General features: G+C 39.9%; 2 protein-coding genes and 2 long non-coding RNA genes across 4 annotated transcripts; all 4 read right to left on the minus strand.

The window, feature by feature from the left end:
* Positions 1-222: 222 nt before the first annotated feature.
* On the minus strand, positions 223-883 carry LOC145913967 (uncharacterized). The gene is made up of 2 exons (XR_014403350.1): positions 670-883; positions 223-407 (listed from the first exon to the last, which is right to left on the minus strand). It is a non-coding gene; the product is annotated as an uncharacterized LOC145913967 (long non-coding RNA).
* Positions 884-1,348: 465 nt separating this feature from the next.
* LOC145917833 (uncharacterized) lies at positions 1,349-1,728 on the minus strand. Its single transcript, XR_014405726.1, has 2 exons — positions 1,588-1,728; positions 1,349-1,500 (listed from the first exon to the last, which is right to left on the minus strand). It is a non-coding gene; the product is annotated as an uncharacterized LOC145917833 (long non-coding RNA).
* A 6,112-nt stretch (positions 1,729-7,840) lies between these two features.
* Positions 7,841-13,168, minus strand: LOC145905662 (alpha-(1,6)-fucosyltransferase-like). Its single transcript, XM_082992922.1, has 8 exons — positions 12,948-13,168; positions 11,856-11,899; positions 11,143-11,270; positions 10,383-10,629; positions 10,043-10,292; positions 9,392-9,571; positions 8,948-9,119; positions 7,841-8,351 (listed from the first exon to the last, which is right to left on the minus strand). Exons 1-8 carry the CDS (start codon positions 13,034-13,036, stop codon positions 8,196-8,198), a joined length of 1,266 nt encoding a protein of 421 aa, XP_082849048.1. The 5' UTR covers positions 13,037-13,168; the 3' UTR covers positions 7,841-8,195.
* Positions 13,169-17,663: 4,495 nt separating this feature from the next.
* Positions 17,664-21,546, minus strand: LOC145890794 (alpha-(1,6)-fucosyltransferase-like). The gene is made up of 8 exons (XM_082981890.1): positions 21,458-21,546; positions 21,046-21,089; positions 20,489-20,616; positions 19,623-19,797; positions 19,245-19,491; positions 18,749-18,928; positions 18,361-18,532; positions 17,664-17,819 (listed from the first exon to the last, which is right to left on the minus strand). The coding sequence occupies exons 1-8, from the start codon at positions 21,544-21,546 to the stop codon at positions 17,664-17,666; spliced, it is 1,191 nt and encodes a 396-aa protein (XP_082838016.1).
* Positions 21,547-22,109: the final 563 nt, after the last annotated feature.

Below are 22,109 nucleotides of genomic sequence, written 5' to 3' on the forward strand. Positions count from 1 at the left end.
GTCCCTTGTGTTTTCCACACAACTTCCCACAATATGGAACGTCTTTCCTTTAAGACGAAATCTCCAATTACAATAACACGCCAATCAAGTCTTCCTGGATGACTAACTGAACAACGAAAAAAACCCAAAACTTCCTATTACTAAGCCTTTTCATTGTTAAGTCTTCCCACTATTAAGTGTTGCTGTGACGCGTTGATCAACATTTCCACACCACGGTTGTTTTTAAAGTTCCCGGAACTTAAAACGTTGAAATTTATTGACATGGAAGGGTATGTACATGATTAAATTATTGTTGTATTTTTCTGCAAACAAGTGAAGTTATTCCTCAAACAGGTTTTCCTCCACACGAAGAAGCTCGTCTGCAACCGACAGGGGAAGTTTTTCTTGTTTTTGTCCTTGTTTTTTCACTAGAATAAAAGCATGGGAAAAGCATTTTACCCGCAATTGCAAATTTAACTTAAAAAATCTGAAATTTTTTCATCCACACGGAAATAAGTTACAACCAGCATAACTGTTACAAAACCACCTTAAACAGGTCGCGATTTTTTGAGGTAAACTCTACACTTGAATATGTAACCGTTTAAACTGATGTTGCAAGTTTAGATGTGACACAAGCGATGGTGATTACCTGCTGTAAGTTTTAAGCATGTTAAACTAAGCAACAATTACCTTTCTTTTTGTTGTTCCACCAGCGGCTGTGACGCCGCCCGCCTTTCGCCCAATATCCACGCCACGCACCGATAACCACAAAGCACACAAGCGCCAACACGAGCACCTGAAACATAAACCTTCCCATAGCGATGCTCTAGCAGCCAAATTTGACTCGTCCGAAAAGGTCGAAAGCAACTAAGTTGTGCGTTTATGCCTGTGCCTATATTTTCAATCCGCATGCACAACTACTAGATATAGGAAACATGATACTCTACATTCAGTTCATTCCTATTGTCTAGTTCCCGAAATCTAACAGTTGTATGTAGATGTCTGTGAAATTGAACAGCCAGTAATAAATTTTCAAAGAAAATTGCTTTGCGGGTCTATTTATTTCCTGGGTCAAATATTAGGATCATGTTGTTTGCTCGCTATGACAAAGTGCACTGAAAGTGGAATATGATCGGCCAGTTTTGGTGGCAGAGTAATTTTAAAGCGCGGTATTTCAGACAAACAAATGCATTTAAATTGTTTCCTCAATGCAAATCTGGTTTGGTTGTCCAGTACTTAACTCGCCTTTCCAATTCCTCTAATAATGTCTGTATTTACGTGTCAACTCCGCATAAACTTTACAAAAACACATCTGTGATACGGGAGTAGACTACTTCCGCAAATAGATGACTTCAGACCTTAAGCCGGATATACATTTTATAGAATACGGAGGAAAAGAAAGCAAAGTCTGTTCGAAACATCATAATTTATTAAAACATTCCAACACTCAGCATCAATCTTCAAAGTCAAGTTTTTCGTCAATGTTGTGATTCGCGTTCTCGTCTGTGAGCGCGTTCTTGCCTGGAACAACAAACAACCATTCTTAATTATTCCCGCGTTGCTACAAATTTGAAACTGGTTTCAAGCAAACTGGGCCAGCATAGTTACCTGTTTTAACGCTGTCCCACCAATGGTGGTGGTGATGGTGGTGGTGATGATGGTGGTGATGACCCCAGTGGCATCCTTCGGTTATAACAAAACACACAAGTGCAACTACGACCAACTGTACTGAGAGGTTTTTCATTACAGCATTCGATGTGACTGTACAAAAAGAAACATCCTTTCTGAAACTTTAAAGATGCCTGTGTATACCTAGCTTGTAAGGCAGCGTTTACATTTAAAAGTATCTCTCTAAAATCGGAAACGCCAAGTTTAAATGGAATTTGCAACTAATTTGACATGGTAGTCATAAATTAGTTGCATATCCTTGATGTTGACCGAGGCAGGCAACGTTAAACTTCAGCTTCTTCCAGTTAGCATAGTAGTGCACTTGTCAAGCGTATACAATAGAATGCCAGGTATAGTACTTGTAAAGCGAACGATAAAACGGAATTTACAAACACTACACTGCGTTTACGCCATCGCTAGCATAATCGTCGCGAGTGACGTTACATTATAGCTATTTTGCACATCACATTTATAATCGCAATTACAAAATCCTTGCAAATTTGATACAAACATACACAGGCTATGCTTTGTAAAGATTTGGCGTATTACAAAGTATGTTCTATACGTTCTTATTGCACAGCATTCTACAGGCCCTCCAGTATATCGCATGTAAACAAAAGCCTTGCCTAGCGGTGCGTCGAATCTATGATATCTTTCGGATGGCATATGGGCGAACTTTTAGTGCTGATATCCACCTTATCCTCTCTATGAGCTTCCTTCCCTGAGAGGGCTTTGTCGTCTGAGTTTCTTATGGTCTTTGTATGCAAAAAGACGCAAGCGAAACCACTGGAAGTGAACCTCAAATACCTCCACAAAGTTCAAACGGTTGAACTCGGTGGAAAACGATTGGAAAGAAGCCGTCAGACTAAACTAGTTTGCATGAATTTAACCTGCTACTGTTGGGCGGTTTTACTCACTATTTACCACAGTATCTCCTCACCCAAGAACCTGCTCTATAAAAACAAAACACTGCGATAATCCCCCATCAATTCTTAACGTTATGCATCCATATGCTCCACTTCGTGACAGGAAATTTGAGTCCTCTGGTGTTAGCATGTTGTTCGTGGAATATCTCTTTTGTGTAAGGTTTTGTTATAACGTGCATTGAGATTTATTGTTATTGATCAATTAGATTTTGGACGTTTGTCACTTGGTTCGTTCTTGGTACAAGGATTTCACTTCCATAAACAGGAAGTCAATGCCAAACGCGTGAAACTATATATTGTCCAACATTTCAGCGAACAGAAAAGGAAGTTTCCAAACAATGCGGTTTAAATTTTCAGAGTAAACGCTCGACATCCGGCAAAATAACAACAAACGATAAACGGCGACTACATCTTTCACAAAGGGTCAAAATTTAAAAGAATATTGTAAGCTTTCACCATTGCTGTTCGCACACATTTGCATACAAGTTGAAACCAACGCGCCAAGAGATGTTCGTGCGTGCTGAGCAGCCCGACAACCAGACTTTGATTAACATTTGTAACACTGTGTTTGTTTTGGGAGGGGGTAAAGATAGTTGGGTCGCGGAAAAACTATACCCGCAATCCACAGTGTTTACCTCTGGTCAAATCAACTCGCGGCTCAAATCGTATGCAATTTTTGCGCATTATAGATGTTCTGTTGTGGGAAAGTTCAGGCACTGGTCTGCGTTTTTTGTGCAGGGCGGAATTCCAAACCAAACATTTATGAGGAACATGCAAAAAGTTGCTCCGCAAATCTGCTCAAAAATATCACATGTTGAAACATATACAAATCCACAAACCCCATAAAAATACAACTGTTTGATTGAAACCGATAATTTTATTTCCTCCTTTGGCGACTTAATCATTCACTGACATAAAAGGACCTAAATAAATATTTAGATGTTCACATGAAACATCACCTGGTACAAAAAAAAACTTGCGAGTTACTTAAAATATTTTCATTTATTAAAATTGGTTTGAGATGCGCGAAACTTCCTTCAATCTTCCAAGTCAAGCTTTGACCCAAGTTGGTGAATTGTGTCCTCGTCTGGGATAACGTTTTTGTCTGAAAATAAAACAAAAATCTTAAACGTAAGCCTTGAAAACAGTTAGCAACCCATCTTCATACAATTTTATAAGTTTATTTCATGCAACACTGATAAAATCAATGCAAAATCTCATACCATTTTACGTTCTTAATTTCATGCATAATATAACAAAGTTGGCACTAAAGTTTAAGCCGTTTCAGGATATTTTTGGTTCGTGTTGGCAGCTTGGGAGAATTCCAAGCGTCAAAGATGTATTTACCGGTTTTGTGGCTGTCCCATAAACGCCGATGAAGTCCATAATATAAATGTCGACGACGGTAATGATGATGATGGTGGTGGTGGTGGTGGTGGTGGTGGTGACGACAACCTTCGGTTAAAACAAGACACGCAAGTGCAACTACAACCAACTGCACTAAGAGGTTTTTCATTGCAAGACTTAGTGCGACTGCGCGATAAACAAGAACGTATGTTTATATCGTCCAACGTATGTTTCACATCGTTTTTAACCTATAATGGAAACTAATTAATTGATTAAAACAAGATGTTTCAGATTGGAGTCAGACAGTTTATTGCAAACAGTAGAAAAATCGATTTCGCCTACGTAGGCACCATCATCAGGTTCCTATTTAAATAAATACTGATGAATACTTGTATTTATGAACGTTTTTACTCAACCTGTAACCGCTATATATGCCCTCATCTAAGGGTCTGCAGTTTCAAAACCAAACGCTTCAATAATCCTCCAGTAATTTATATCTTTTTTGGCGGGAGCGTCCTTTGTATATGCACCCTATGCTCCTTGCCATGGGAGGAACTTGAAGATTCTTGGTATTGGGATGTGTTTCGTGGAATGTTTCGCTTGTGAAAGAGATTTGATTACGTGCTCGTGCATCGAGTTTTATTGTTAATTAAGAAAAATATTTTGGACTGTTGACATTGCGTTTTAGTTCTTCGTATCTAACTTGCCTGAACAGGATGCCAATGCCAAACGCATGGCCCCGAACTTCAGAGAACAAAAACGACGTTTTCAGCAAATGCAGTTTTAATTTTCAAAGAAATGCAAAACAACAACAAAAAAAACAACAAATAAGACCACAGGGAAAATGTCAAGACCACAGGAATCAGACCAATCTTCCCCTTAATTCAACGAAAATATTAATTTCGTCCAAATGGCATCGTCTGTTTCAGTTCTTTTTCAAAAAGAACCATGTAGAATATGATAAAAAAACGGAAAAATAAATAAATAATATTCTACAAAAACCATATTTGCAACATGTTGATGACGCCAAACATAGAATGATGACGTCAATGTTGACGTTGTTTTATACATTCGCATGCAACAGGAAAGCTAATGGGTCTAGTGGAGTTTGGTCCCGACGACATGGGAACGGGAAACAAAACCGGCCGCACATTAAAGGTTGTGCCGCGGGAGCACTCATGCGAAACGCGGCACTTCAAGCATGACACCGACGCCACAAACTCTGGACTCGTACCGGCGCAGTCAAAGTAAACGACTCTGTAGGGAGTAATGCTTCTGTTTCGAAAAGGACCAAACCTAACAGTGCATCTGTGTTCTCTGAGGAATCTGTCAACCAGCAAAATATAAAGTAACAGGTTTATTTCATGAGGTTTTAGTGATTGCCTGGCGACCTAACTAGACATCATTTTTACTTATTGTCGTGCAAGATTCGCCACCGTTTGGAGTTTCAAGACACAAGTAAACGTATTACATCGATTTTTAATCCCTTAAACTTATGGTCTATTCTAAGACTATATCCGCACCTTGTTGCAACCAATCATTGATGATATAAACAGGGTTGTGCCCGTCGCAATAATTTTGTATTGTCAAAAACAACCTTTGCATAGGTTGGTTAAATTGCTTTAAACTTTTCTACATTATAACCCAAAAACTAGTAGCAACAAGCTCTGGAAAGAGCAGGCAATCAACAGGTTGTTCAAACTAAGCTAAACCCTTAATTTAGTTTGCGATTTAAACAACATACAACTCGCAAGAAGCAACCCACTTGATGTCACTTGAATACATTCCTCGAGTTGCTGTACTGAACCGATTCGCCATCATGCTTGGTATCCCAAGAACCAACATCTGTTTAAAAAAAAATTGTCAATTTTTTTTATCACAATCTGATATTTCAAATCATGTGTGTCCAAACTTTAACGAGTTTCGTTTTGCAATATTTATACTGAATTTGTTTTTTTTGCGATCCTTCTTTGGAATATTCGTCGCATCGCCATGTTAGAACAAGTGATTACATTATTCACGTACGTATGAAATCTCACCTAGCGATAGTTCTTGAAAGACTTTTTTACTTTCAAATATGCTTACCAAGGTACCCTGGCAGGCGGTCGGTCGCGCACCATATTACGATATGTATTTCTATTTAAGTTCGAAACTTCGATCACGCAGACAGCTCAGTTCGTTGATGTTTATTTTAAGATGCAAACTGATCTGTCTGCGTAAACGTGTTAAAATTACGTAGAAATAAATGTGGGTTTAACTTTCGCATACACAAAACCTATTTTCAAAAACACCGCAGTCCATTCTATGGTCGACTCCCACCACATGATGTAAACACTCACCAAACAAACAAACGATAAAACGCAGAATTTCATCTTTGATTTCTTGATTTTCTTCAACTTTTCGATGAAGTGACGGGGCCGCATTCTCTTTTATAGAATCCAGGTGGAAACACAAAAATGTCCCTGTTTCGAAAGCGGTTTCCGAGGTTATCTCGGTTGTGTGATCAGTAATCACGGCTGATTAAACGCCGTCCGTTTACTTTTTGATAAGGAAAAGCTTCGGAAAGATTTGGACTGCTTGTTAATTAAGGGAAAGTTTGCGTAGTTTGGTTGTGTCTGTTTCTCTTGCGTTTCTGCGCCAGTGTTTTCCCTAATGCGATTTCGGGCTATGGTGGCTGATGTTTCGGAAACGTTTCTTAATTGCAAATTTTGTGATTATACCAGTTGTGACCCGCAAACCCGCGAACAAAAAGCGTTTGACAAAAATTACGAAATACCGTTTGGATATTTTTTCCTTACCTACAGTAGCCTGAATTTATCATGTGCCGTCTTTTGCTTGTTATTTAACTTGCAAACATCCCAAATTTATTAAGAAAGGACTTAAAAAATAGTATTCTGACTTCTAGTTAAATATTTCTGAATAAAACGTAAGCAAACGCTGGATCAATAAAGACTTCACCGGTTTTGGTTCTGGAATTTTTGCCTAAACATTTCCGCGATTCAAATTCCTAATCTCCCAAAAAACACGAACAAAAATCACCTCCTCCTTAACGTCTTCGCAGGTAATTTCGATCAGCTTTATCAAAATTAAATATTTATGCCGAAAATTCCGAAACTGATTCCGTTATTTTTCTTCTTGTTTCGTCATATGTTTGTCCCGAGGCGTGGTAATATACAGAGAAGCATATTGCGTCTCACACTGCGCAACCGGGTCTCACAAAATTGTGTTGTATGTTGATGTTGGACATTAGCTAGAGAAACGCCCAAATCAACATAAATTAAATTGTGCAAGTTGAAGCTTTAGAAATTATTATTCTGTAAAATGGGTCGACTGCCCTTGATGATGAAAAAATCTACAAAGCGATGTCTCGCTCGCAACCAGAACATCAACAAACCTTTTTTCAGGTTTGTAGAAATTCAGTGAAAAACGGTTTGTTGTTTTTTTACGACTGCGTTTCACAACGCAACTAAGTCTTCATCGTCTAAGACAATGGTTTCCAATATATTTGTAGTCACGGAACTCTTTTGTAAAATCTTAAAGTCTGGGGACCCCTACGTTAATTTACCTGGACGTCTTTTCTCGAACATTGCTGCGCATTATTTATAAACAAACTCGAAACTGCTTTTTAATTTTTTGTTTCAAACTCCACGCAGGTTGGGAACCACTTGTGTGACGTAACATTGCAATACTTTCGATCAATAAACTTTGAAACTTCTACGCAGAATCTGATGACGCCTGCTAGCAAGTCTGCCTTAGGCTTTTTTTGCTCATTTCCCCCCCAAAACATGAAACGTTACCAATCCGAGGTTAGCAGACCCAATGTTAACATTCACACTGAGATAAATATATTTACTTTCGTATCGTGTCCGATATGTCATCAAGTAATATTGCATAAAAGGTAAAAAGTATAAAATGTTTGCATTGCATTGTGGGTATAGGCAAAATTGACGTTCAAAAAAACAGTTCTCGATCAGAATTTGCATTGGTTCTTTAGCGCCACCTTGCGTAATAGTTTTCACAGGAGGAAACCTGAACACACTATAAGTCAAATGCCGGCCTCACAGGTTATATGTTGTGTGAACAGACAAGATGACCCACAGGGCCAACAAAAGGTGGGTGCCGCCGATGTGGCGCACCAGGGCCCATACGAGTCTAGGGGCCGTGTATATCAAATAGGGCCCATGAAAACCATTGTCATACATGTCTTTGAGGTAGTATAGGTAAGGTCTTAGAACCGCGAAATTCTCTACGTCGGCCCGTTTATGTTCAGTTATGTCATCTTAGTGCATGGGGGAGTTTCAGACCTTCGAACGTCTCATATGTCTGTGGCTTTACAATTTGGTGGTAGCTGTAAGATTCGTCGAGAGAGGTCGCAAATTCCCCGTTGAGGTCGACGCGCGTTGACATCAACTCATAAACCAACCGTCCAACCTGCGAATAATAGTTTACATGAAAAAAATTACACAGGTTGTACGCACGAATATGTCACATATTGAGATATGTCAGGGGATCTCAATATCTTTCAAGAAATGCATATTCCCTGGCTGACGCAAGACGGTGCGGTGATGACCTTTTTCGTCACGACCCGTTTTAATGAATTTCGTCGGCATCATAGGTAAATACTGATATATATCTACAGAAGACGTATTACTATGCTTTCGCATAGCAAGGGTCCGTGTAGCTCAGTTGGTAGAGCGTTGGGTCTGATTGACCCAGGGCCGTGAGTTCAAAGCTCACCGGGAGTTTGATTTTCAGATCTCGCTCCGACTTGACTGATCCAGCTTGGCTGCAATGCCTGTGAAAACCCTAACGTGGCAACCTTATACGACTATACGTGGTATTTTTACTTTACGAAGTTAAAAAACACTTTTATGTGTATTTTGGTGTTTTGTAACCACTGTAATGCCTTGGCTGCTAAGCCTGTGAAATACCAAAGTGAATTATTGTAAAACCTGTTAAAAAAAATGTTTGGCTGCCAACCTTGATGTTTGCCACCGACTATGAAACAATTACAAATATGAGCTTACATTGGACGAGAATGTGCACACGAGGTAGTCGCATTCACTCAGCAACCGAATGTCCAGTGCAATACTACGAAGCTCGTCAGCGCTGTAAAGGTTGAACTGATGGAAAAACTGCGTGTCAACCAACCTGGCCCGAGAGGAATTTCGCAGGGACAAGATTTCGTAACTTGGATATCTGAAATCAGTGTAACCAATTTGCATATAAGTTGTTATTTAAATTTGTTTTGGTATTTTGTATTTGTTTCTGTGGGTATTCTATGTCTTTTTTGTGTGTTTTGTACTGATATGTAAAACTAAACGACATTGTTTAACACAATTTTTGGTAAACAAGTGGCTGATCCAGCATGGTTGAAATGCCAGTTAACTTTACGGGTTACAATTGTGAAGTTAGGACAATGCAGGGAATAGTCGTGTAAACAATTACTAATAAAAACATGCAGTTATTACTTGGTCACAGCCTCCGTGTACACGTCAGGATCATCGGTAGCCAGGAATACTCTCCGCTTCACTCTGGTTGTTGAATGTTTGTCATATTCATCAAACCACACTTTCACCTTTGCCATGTAAACGTCAAGGTCACGAGTTTCGGCTTCGAGCCAGATTTTGTCGCTTCTTCTTACATGAACTCTGTTATAGGAGTAAAGCAGTGGTTCTCAAACTTTTTGTACATGGTAAAATTTTAAACAACTTCTACGGACCGGTGATTTTATAAAAACTAAACTGAAATGTAATCAGCAGAGTATGTAAGGGAGTGTTGTGAGATAGTGGAGAGCTTTTATTTTATTTGCACCCAATTCTTAATTTGCTTTCATAGACACTGATGATGCTTTTAACGAAGCGAAATGTGTATGTCTAATTAAAGAAGACTGAAAGATTTTTACCTGAAACGAAAGTTTCTTGGACAGTAGCAGAGTATGTGAATAAAAAATAATATTTAATCAGGCAAAAGTAGATGCGCTTCGGACTAAAGGGAAATCCATTAAATGCGAAATGAATACATATTGGGGAAAGCGCACCGGCGGTTGACAAACAGCCTAACCGATCCCTATATCCACAAGGCGTGGAAAGCCTCAGCCACTGTTACGCAAAAACACTCACCCAATCACAGGATGCAAAAATCGTATCTCAGACTTCACACTTTCGAGCAGTTCCGCCATCTGGGGTTGAGGCCGAGTCACGAATTTTGCGAGCTGTCCAATCCACCACACGTGAGCGGGAAGCTTAGTCATGTTTTGCAAGGGCTCGCTAAGCACATCCGGGACAGCGAATGGATGGAATTTCGTCGCTATCGTCAACGTTAGATGAATGGTCACTTTGGCGATGCGATGCGCAATGCTGTCTGTTGCATCTGATCAAAAAGAGATTACTTTGGCGCATGGGTCATGAATTACATTCTATCGTCAGATAAACGATTTAGAAGCCGTTCATATTTACCAACCTGCCAAGTCCATTGCTTGTGTGACGTCATTGCGTGTGAACTTTGTGCAAACGTCACTGAGGGGTTGGTAGGTTTCAAGTAGACCCCTCTCCACGCCTCTCATGTTTGCATTGTCCACCAGTAAGGTTCGGTTTGTGCCGACGGCCAACATAAGGCAAGATATGAAATGATGAAGCTGGCAACCCAAAGCACAGTTAGAACGTATCCGGCAGAGCAGCAATCGGGCCTCGGAACAGTTTGACGGATTCTGTGCGACAAAATATCAATTGTTTCATTCGCTACATTTTTGCCTAGTCACCTCTGCGACCATAAAAAACTTGTTTACATGTTCGTGACTTTTCAGTAGCGCGAATTTTAAATGTCTCGGTCATGTCAACAGGCCAATCGTGCATGCTTTTTATCAGTCGCTGCTGTAACTCATAGTTTGTCCAAAGCTAATGTATGGGTTTCCGAAGAGTTCAAACTTCACTGCAAACGAGTAGTATTTTGACAGGATGTGCGATGTGTGGCTTTTATCCAGTCACGGATGCAATGACATCGAGCAAAATGAACTAACAGCGACTCTCATATAAAAGCCTTCGCGCTTTTATTAATTGTCTGAAAGATAGCAAACCTGGTCTATATACGCCCTGTCCACCTCTGCAACCTTAATCCTACTTATACAATACAGTTCCATGTTTAATTCTGTACAGAAGGTTTGAGGCAAAGTGATTTTTTCTGACCGTTGTGCCGAAATCAACATGTATGAATTCTGAGGTACCTGCAGACGACAAATGGCCCCCTGAACTTGATCAGAGAGAACTTCAAGTGGCGATTTCAAGAATGATCGGTTGGTCTTATTTCGGCACAACCCGTGTCCGACATGATTCTCATTTTGCACCGTTGATTCTATAAAATACGGACGTGTTTTTTTGAAAATAAGGACCCGAACATTTGCAACTTCTTATTCCTAAAAACCAACATTCGTCGACGTAAATTTCTATCACAAAATTAAATTCGTTCACATTGAAAACCGTTCGGTTAATCACAGCGATGAAATGATTCGCTATTATGCATTGAGACGATAATATGAATTTTGCGAGCTGCATACAGATGGCCGCTGTTTCGACCTATAAGGTCTCATCAGTTCAACTTGATGTAACACCAAGCTGAATACATTCAGAAATACATGCAAAAAACTTGGGAGTTAATTAAACGGGATAGTAAGACCAAAGTTAACATGCTAATCATCATAAGCAAACGTTTGGACGATGAACACTGCCGTGTTCGAAACGTTTGCATAAAAATATTAGGCAACTTTGGGTTTTCTTACTTGTAACAGCTTTGGGTTTTCTGTTTCGAGTAATACACCTTTCCAAGCAAGTTTTAAAAAAGCTGTTACCAGTAACAAAGTGTGTAATTGGTTGTTACAAGTAAACATTTCAGCAAAGTTTGCTTTCTACGGAGGAATTATTGTGGAAAATAAACACCCACCGTCAGAATAATGCCACACGTGTTTGTCGTATTCTGCTTCGATCCTGAAAACCACAAACACCAATCAGGGCAATTGTTTCCAAACGTTTGTAACTCTGTCCACACTTTTGTATTGAAAAATACTTGAAATAAAATGTCCACACCAAAATTTCATCACTGAAAATCACTGAACTCCTCTGCCCAAGGAGTTCGACCCATTTTAGGAATCACCGAGTTGATGAGAAGGATATTGATGATTTTATTTTAGTGCTGTACGAAATTTCAAATCCATGCAAAGTCCGTATTCGTTGTGTTGTTTCAAACAAATCGTATTCGCGCAGCCTAAATGACGTGCATAAGAACATACTGTATGTGCGCGTGCGTGCTTGCTTGCAAAAGTCATCAGTGAGGGATTTTCCATTGAAAACATGTTGTGATTTTAACGAGAAAAGTATCAGCGATTTACCGAATAAATATTTTGGGAAATTCTGTAAGTTGCGTTCAGACGATTTACATCAAAAAATCTATAGAACACGACACTCATGTCACCAAATTATCCGCAAAATTCTTATTTATGTAGCGTGGAACATTGCGTGTTCGGTAAATTGGCTTGTAATGTCCACATTGGCATGTAAACGCTAATGGCGATGGAAATTTTCCTGCGCCAACTTCGTGTCGAGCAAAATCTTGTGGTTTAAACCAATTTCTCGGAACCCACCAAGTAATATTTATCAACGTGATCGAAAGGGCTGCAAATGCGTGTTTTGACAGGCGACGACCTCTAAAGGCGCTCCACTAAAAGGCAGGAATACAATACCACTAGTTAAATGTCGCAATACAATCAACTTACTGATAGCATTTTCGACAATATCGGGCAAAATACAGCACCGACGCTTGCCACCCTATTATCAAATAACCACCATATAAACCCATTGAAACCTCGCCGGGTGGCAGTCGAAATGTTAGTAAAATATCATGCAAGTTATTTGTGCGCAAAAAGGGCAACCTTTTGTTAAACTACAAGTTCCGGCAGCAAATGCAGAACAAATCTACTACACTTTGCACAATTAAAAAGTTAGTGCTGACCTTTCAAACCACCTAACCTCTGCTTACCTTGCTGCAACGTCGAAGAGGTAACACGCGGTCAAACTGCAGGCGAGGATTGTAAAAAAGCAAAACTTTTTCTTGTTGAGTTTTGCCATGCTGTTTTCTCGAACCTCGACTGTCGCGGTATCACAGAGACACAGCGCCAATATCCAACGCTATAAGCAGCAATATACAAGTCCCATAGCAAACAACGTTTTGACATTCGAGACAACTTCAACCCTTTGCTTTTGAGCTATTTCCTTGTAAAATTAAGCGCGCACCTGAAAAGTTGTAACAATGATATTCACAAAACTTATTGATTTTTGAAATGCATGCCGCACCAATAGACCTATAGTTGCGACCTATAGACCTGATTAAACTATCAACTACAGCAGGTAATCATGCAAGAGTCATTCGAAAACAACAGAAACAGACTTGTTCGACCGATACTGATAGTAGGGTCATGCTTTATTTCAAACGCACCGACAGACACTTGAAAAACCACTTAAGAAATGTAAACAGGGATTCATCAAATCAAAGCACAATAAGGTTCTGATAAAGCGGCTGTTTTAATTAAGCGTTCCTGAATCTTAACGTTTTTCAACTGCAAGCAACCAGACTGCTCGTACACCAAACTCAATCTTAAACAAGCTCAGATGTTGGAGTGTAATCTGATACACAATAACTTCCTACTTACAAATCTGCTTCGAAATCACAACATGCTGGTAGAAGATAGTCAGCCCATGAGCGACTCACTATGCGCACAGTCAGTTAGTGTTTATTTCTACGACTGCAACTGCATGAACGAGCGTTAATTCAACACCCAATGCTGGTTCCCCTTGCTTTGCTCAACATTCCAACATTAAACTATGTATATCCCGCCACGAGATGACGTCATAGTGCGTCAATTTCGATCAACACTGATAATATTAGAAACATTTTTTGAGGGTTTTACTTAGCTAGGGATATTGCAAGGCGGTTGCGAACATTGCATGTAATAAAAACTCTTCTGTAATACGTTGTGCTCTTCTGTTAGGGTGTTTGTGCTGAAAATCGTGACACAGCCACGCCCGTTTGCGATAACTGGCCACACAAACGGGAGTGTTCGAATTGCAGCAACTACACACCACCCTCTTATTGCCTCCTTCCTTTTTCGCAGTATATGTTTTTTTCGGAAAATTATGCAATGTATACCGCCTCATGTAATGCTCAAATTACTGTCCGCATTAACTCAATATAGACCCCGGTTTCGTATATTCGCCAAATTGAATGAACAAATTGCCCATTCCAGGCAACAAGTGTTCATTTAAGCCGCCTAATCCGGAAATGTGTGAATTTTATGCAACCATTCACCAACACAAGTTACGCATTAATCCGTTTTTTTACCGTACATGCGGCTTTGGGACACTGTAACTTGGTTACAACTTTAGCAACGAAAACTTCAAAATTAAACAGTACATCACGTTAACCAGCAAAGAACTGCACTGAAACAGAATACCTGCGCGGTGACACACAGTTAATTAACACAAGGGTGGGACACATAAGCTAAAACTAACTGTATCGTACTGCTGTCGGCCAAGCCTATAAACGCAAAGTCCAGTCTTAATTTCACAACACCAAGTTATTTCACAATTGTCACAACTACGCTGGCCGGGCGCTTGACCAATGTTGCCAATAAACTGCTCGCTGTACTGCATTGTTCTCTGCACAGTGCACAGCAAACGGTGTGCCTGGAAACCCTTATGCGCCGCAAGACGATGCCAGGCAAGCCGCAGCCTGTGATGACGTCTTCGTACGGTCGGGTATGAAATAACAGCACATTTACTGATTTATTTGTAGTTTCGTTCATATTAACAGCCATACGCCACGGGATTTGCTATGAATTTGAATGTCTGGATCACTGTACGCATTTTACCGTTGAAATAACACAGTGAATAGTACTTTCGAAGAAGTCAAAGAAGATTTTCAACGACTTTTATTCGTCCTAACAATTCCTATTGTGTGTATGTTATTTGTCCCATATTCACTCAAAAGCTCAGTTCGCGTACAGTGGGTCCACAGGTTTCAATAACTATTCTTTGTCATTGGTTGATCCCCGTGGAGTTAATGTTGTTGTTGGCCATTGACTGGCTTTTGTTGCTACGCTTGACTGGCCACTATATGCGGTTTAGGATTCAATGCCTGAATAACGCAGTAATACTTCAGTTTAAATTTGATGAGATCTGATAGTTCGACAGTGAATACTCAACTGTCTGCATCTCATTATTAATTTAGTTTTTTTGTCGGACCCATTTTGAAATATATTCGATAGATTTTGTTGCCACTGTAAGATTTGTTTTGGGATGAAGTTTCACTCTCTCGGTCCACCTGAAAGAACTTTACGTCTCACTTCTTGGGAAGCAACGCGTACTCTAACTACCAGAGGTTCGGAACTTGTCTTACAACTTCCATGAATTCTTCATAATTTCGACTCGTATTTTCTTGCATAGTTGTCTGTTGCACATTAGTTAAAAAGGCAAAACCCTCAAGCACACATGCCAAAAATCCACTCTTAACCACCAATTTTATAACTAGGGAAATTTACAACAAAAATACTCTAATTGGAAACTGTACCGCCTATAACTTTCACCACCTTTCAGAACTATTACTAATGAAGACCACATATAATATTTTTCCATAACCATCATCAGAATATATAACTGGACATTAGGGCAGAACCATCGAGCTTCTATATCTCAAATAATGGCTCAAGTAAAACGTCAAACGAGATAGGAAGGTTCAGTCTCCCTTGAAAACACAACACGCTGCTGAGCTTTTCAAAAATTGATCCACCAGACAAAGGCAGGCTTGGGAGTTTGTGTATGCTGCGACAGACGCGACCCAGCATTTTCTACCCGCCTGGAATTTGATAGGTTTAACTGACGGTTTGACAAAGAATACGTCATTTGGTAACAATGGTCTGATTATGGGGGGATGAGTGAACTTACGATGAAATGGGTCTTGGGTTCAAACCCAACCTCGTGCGAGACGTTTAAGTATCAGTACAAAGTGTGTGTATAAATATCATCAGTTTATTGCAATATTGAACTAACTGATATGTAATATGGAATCATGTTACGTTTATTGTTACTGTTTTAGTTTATGCAGGTCATTAGCTGTTGATTGACACCTATTTGTTTACAGCCCGCTTAGAATGCCCGAGCTGGCGAAACTACGGCTAAATTTGTTCGTTCGTAATGGAGGAAACGAAATTCCACATTGCCATTTTTTTCCCTTTTTCCTTCATTGTTTTTTGGCTACGACGTTTCCGAAACCAGGATTTGTAAGCAGGCCGTCAGCTCGTTCCTATTTATCAATACCAGAATCTCAGCTTGCATTTGCAGATCAGTTGATAACTTTAAAAGGTTCTGCTGTAAAAGTCGATGAAGCGACGGGGCCGCATTCTCTTTTATAGAATCCAGATGGGAACACAAAAATATCCCTGTTTCGAAAGCGGTTTCCGAGGTTATCTCGATTGTGTGAGCAGCGACCACACTGTAATCACGGCTGATTAAACGCCGTCCGTTTACATTTTGATAAGGAATAGGTTCGGAAAGATTTTGACAACTTGTTAATTAAGGGAAAGTTTGCGTAGTTTGGTTGTGTCTGTTTCTCTTGCGTTTCTGCGCCAGTGTTTACCCTAATGCGATTTCGGGCGATGGTGGCTGATGTCTCGGAAACGTTTCTTAATTCCATTTTGTGATTATATCAGTTGTGACCTACAATTATAACAGTGAACAAGTTTTAATCAACAGAAGAGTATTTTTGGACTATACTCTAACATTTTGGACGGAATAGCAAGAAAATAGCAATAACAAAGTAATAAGGTACTTTTTCCGAATTATTCCGCCAGTTTTACTAACGTAGCGGCGAACAACAACGTTGGACAAAAATTACGAAATACCGTTTTAATATTTTTTCCTTACCTACAGTAGCCTGAATATATCGTGTGCTGTCTTTTGATTGTTATTTAACTTTTAAGAATCACAAGTTTATTAAATAGCTTTTTAATTTTTGTATCAAAGTGTCCGCGAACTCCAGGCTTGGAACCACTTGTGTGACGTAATATTGCAATACTTTCGATCAATGAACTTTGAAACTTCTACGCGGAATCTGATGATGCTTGCTAGCAAGTGTGCCTTGTGCTGTTTTTACTCATTTTCCCCCCAAAAACATGAAACGTTTCCAGTCGTCCGGGGGTAGCAGACCCAATGTTAACATTCACACTGAAATAAATATATTTTACTTTCGTATCGTGTCCGATATATCATCAAGTAATATTGCATAAAGGGTTGAAGCAAAAGTATAAAATGTTTACATTGCATTGTCGATAAAGGCAAAAATTACATTTAAAAACACAATTTTCGATCAGAATTTGCATTAGTTCTTTAGCGCCACCTTGCGTAATAGTTTTCACAGGATTTAAGCTGAACACAAAATAAGTCAAATGCCGGCCTCACAGGTTATATGTTGTCTGAACAGACAAGATGACCCACAGGGCCAACAAAAGGTGGGTGCCGCCGGTGTGGCGCACCAGGGCCCATACGAGTCTAGGGGCCGTGTGCATCAAACAGGGCCCATGAAAACCATTGTTTGTTATAGAAACGAGCACTTTTTCTGCATACATGTAAATGTCTTTGAGGTAGTAGATAAGGTTTTAGACCCGCGAAATTCTCCACGTCGGCCCGTTTATGCTCAGTTATGTCATCTTAGTCCATGGGGGAGTTTCAGACCTTCGAACGTCTCAAATGTCTGTGGCTTTACAATTTGGTGGTAGCTGTAAGGTTTGTCGAGAGAGGTCGCAAATTCCCCGTTGAGGTCGACGCGCGTTGACATCAACTCATAAACCAACTGTCCAACCTGCGGGTAATGGTTTGTATGGAAAAGATTACACAAGTTGTACGCACGATTATGTGACATAATCTTCTTTTTAATCGCTAACAACTTTGCTGTAACTGAGTTGATTTTTCTTGTTTTGCATTTGCATTGTGACTTAATAAGGGATCTCAATGTCTTGTAGGAAATGAATAACCCCTGACCGACTTGTGTCAGTCAGGACGTCTCTGTGATGACCTTTTTTGCCATGGCCTTTCTTCATGAATTTTATTGTCATCTTAAGTAATTATTAATATATATCTACACAAGTTGTGCAATCTGAAACTTCCCGACATTTAGGCACTTTTAACATAACTTCCTGAGACAGATTTGCCCGCTTAAATCCCGGACATGTCAGTGATAATCCCGAGGTGCCAACCGCGGACAACATTGTATTTTTGCTTTTCGAAGGAATTTGTACCAACTGTTTAAACCATTCTAAAATCTGTTTAAGATATATCGAATGTTTTGCTGACAACCTTGATGTTTGCCATTGACAACCAGACAATCATAATTATGAGCTTACATTGGATGAGAATGTGCATACGAGGTAGTCGCATTCACTCAGCAACCGAATGTCCAGTACAATACTACGAAGCTCGTCAGGGCTGTAAAGGTTGAACTGATGGAAAAACTGCGTGTCAACCAACCTGGCCCGAGAGGAATTTCGCATAGACAAGATTTCGTAACCTGGATACCTGAAATCAATGTAACCAATTTGCATATAAGTTGTTATTTAAATTTGGTGGGTATACACTGTATATTTTTGGTAAAGAAGTGGCTGATCCAGCTTGCATGGTTGCGTTGTCAGTACCTAAACCTCTTCAGATAAGAGGTTATAATTGTGGAGTAAACACAACATTGGAAATAGCCCTGTGCAATTGAATAACTAATGAAAAACATGTGGTTATTACTTGGTCACAGCTTCCGTGTACACGTCAGGATCGTCGGTAGCCAGGAATACTCTCCGCTTCACTCTGGTTGTTGAATGTTTGTCATATTTATCAAACCACACTTTCACCTTTGCCATGTATTCGTCAAGGTCACGAGCTTCGGCTTCGACCAAGAGTTTGTCACTTCTTCTCACATGAACTCTGTTTAAATTAACTTAATGACAACCATAACAATGACAATCGTTTTTTTTAAATCGAAACTAAAATGTAATCTGCGATCTGTTATCTAAACTAATGTTATGTTAAAAAAATATATTCAGGTTCAAGTGTGCGCTTCAAACCAAAGGGAAATCCATTGAATGTGAAAAGAATATATTATCGGGGTAAGACGGAGCGGCGGTGGAGAAAGTTTGGTCTTGGATCCACAACCTAACAAATCTGGTCACGCGGCTTGGATGCTTACTATAAGGTGTGCCTACAGAGCCTCAGTCGGTGACTGTTGTACTGAAGCACTCACCCAACTATAGGATGCAAAAATCGTATCTCAGACTTCACACTTTCGAGCAGTTCTGTCATCCGGCGTTGAGGCCGAGTCACGAATTTCGCGAGCTGTCCAATCCACCACACGTGAGCGGGAAGCTTAGTCATGTTTTGCAGAGGCTGACTGAGCACATCCGGGACAGCGAGTGGATGGAATTTCGTCGCTATCATCCTATTATAAATGGTCACTTTGGCGATGCGATGTGCCATGCTGTCTGTTGCATCTGATCAAAAAGAAATTGTTATATTGCAAATAATTGGTACCGGTATTCTTTGACATAGGCTCATAAATTATATTCTATCTTCAGTTCAAACGATTTATCTGCTGATCAACAACGTACAGAAGTTTGCCAACCTGCCAAGTCGATTGCCTGTGTGACGTCATTGCGTGTGAACTTTGTGCAAACGTCACTGAGAGGTTGGTAAGTTCCGAGTAGACCTCTTTTCACGCGCCACATGTTTGCGTTGTCCACCAGTAAGGTTCGGTTTGTGCCGACGGCCAACGTAAGGCAAGATATGAAATGATGAAGCTGGCAACCCAAAGCACAGTTACAACGTATCCGGCAGAGCAGCAATCGGGCCTCGGAACAGTTTGAAGGATTCTGCGTGACAAAATATCAATTGTTCCCTTCTAAATTTTTGAAAAGTCACCTCTGCGACCATAACAAACATGTTTACATGTTCGTGACTTGTCAGTAATAGCGCGAACTTTAAATGTCTCGGTCATGTCAACAGGCCAATCGTGCATGCTTTTTATCAGTCGCTGCTGTAACTCATAGTTTGTCCAAAGCTAATGTATGGGTTTCCGAAGAGTTCAAACTTCACTGTAAACGAGTAGTATTTTTATAGGAAGGGCAAGGTGTGGCTTTTATCCAGTCACGGATGCAATGACATCGAGCGAAATGAACGAACAACGACCCTCATATAAAAAGCCTTCACGCTTTTATTATTTCTTCGAATGTATAGCATTGCGCATTCATTTGAATCTCTTTTTTGTTCAAAAAGGTTTTCGTGATGGCAAAACAAGGTGACTGATTGATTGCAACAAGATTAGTTTTCTGAGATAGCAAACCTGGTCTAAAAACGCCCTGTCCACCTGTGCAACCTTAATCCTACCTATAGAATATAGTTCTCTGATTAATTCTGTACAGAAAGATTCAGACAAAGTGATTTTTACTGACCGTTGCACCGACATTTTAACATATGTGATTTCTTAGGTACCTGCAGACGACAAATGGCCTCCTGAACTTGATCAGATAGAACTTCAAGTGGCGATTTTAAGGATGATCGGTTGATCTTATTTCGGCACAACCCGTGTCCGACATGATTCTCATTTTGCACCGTTGATTCTATGTAATACGGACGTGTTTTTTTGCAATATTTGCAACCACTTATTCGTAAAAACCAACATTCTTCGACGTACAATTCTATTACGAATAACGCCTAAATTCATTTAAATTGGAAACCGTTCGTTAATCACCGCTATGAAATGATTCGCTATTAAGCATGGAGACAATAGATGTGAATTTTGCGAGCTGCATACAGATGGCCACTCTTTCGACCTACAAGAGGTCGCATCAGTTCAGCTTGATGTAACGCCAAGCTGAATACATTCAGAAATACACTTACGGGCGTAAAACTCAGAATAGAAAACTGCTTAAATATAGTAAGAAGGTAAACTTTCGTATAAAATTCGCTTTGTGCAGAATTCCCAGCTTCAATGCTGACATGGAGTTATTGCGAAAAATAAACATTCTAGTCAATACGAAAGCACTTACCGTCAGAATAATGCCACACGTACCTGTCGTATTCTAATTCAATCCTGAAAACCACAAACAGCAATTAAGGCAATTGTTCCCAAACGTATATTTATCAACGTAATGCTAAAGAGCCGCAAATGCGCGTTTTGACAGGCGACGACCTCTAAGGGCGCTCCACTAAAAGGCAGGAATACAATATCACCAGTTAAACGTCGCAATACAATCAACTTATACTGATAGCGTTTTGCACAATATCGGGCAAAATACAGCGCCGACACTTGCCCTCCTAAATAACCGCCAAAGAAACTCCCCCGGTGGCAGACAAAAGTTTTATTAAACGCAGCACAAATCTAATGCAGTGCAGATCTATTTCAACCGGCACAATCAAAAAGTTAACGCTGAGCTTTCAACCCACCTAAACTCTGCTTACCTTGCTGCACCGTCCAAGAGGTAACACACGGTCAAACTGCAGGCGAGGATTGTAAAAAAGCAAAACTTTTTCTTGTTGAGTTTTGCCATCCTGTTTTCTCGAACCTCGACTGTCGCGGTATCACAGAGACACAGCGCCAACATCTAACGCTATAAGCAGCTATATACAAGTCCCACAGCAGACAAAACGTTTCTGATGTTTGCGACAACTTCAACCCTTTGCTTTTGAGCTATTTCCTGATAGAATGAAGCGCGCACCTGTAAAAGTTGTAACAATGAAATTCACAAACAAAAATTAATTTATTTTGAAATGCATGCCGGACCAATAGACCTATAGTTGCGACCTATAGACCTGATTAAACTATCAACTAAAGCAAGTAATCATGCAAGAGTCATTCGAAAACAACAGAAACAGACTTGTTCGATCGATACTGATAGTAGGGTCATGCTTTATTTCAAATGCACCGGCAGACACTTGAAAAAACACTTGAGAAATGTAAACAGGGATTCATCAAATCAAAGCACAATAAGGTTCTGATAAAGCGGCTGTTTCAATTAAGCGTTTCTGAATCTAAACGTTATTTAACTGCCAGCAACCGGACTGCTCGTACACCAAACTCAATCTTAAACAAGCTCAGATGTTATCTGGAAGT

This window comes from Ascidia mentula, chromosome 1 (assembly GCF_947561715.1).
Source record: "Ascidia mentula chromosome 1, kaAscMent1.1, whole genome shotgun sequence".
In the NCBI taxonomy this organism is placed as follows: domain Eukaryota; kingdom Metazoa; phylum Chordata; class Ascidiacea; order Phlebobranchia; family Ascidiidae; genus Ascidia; species Ascidia mentula.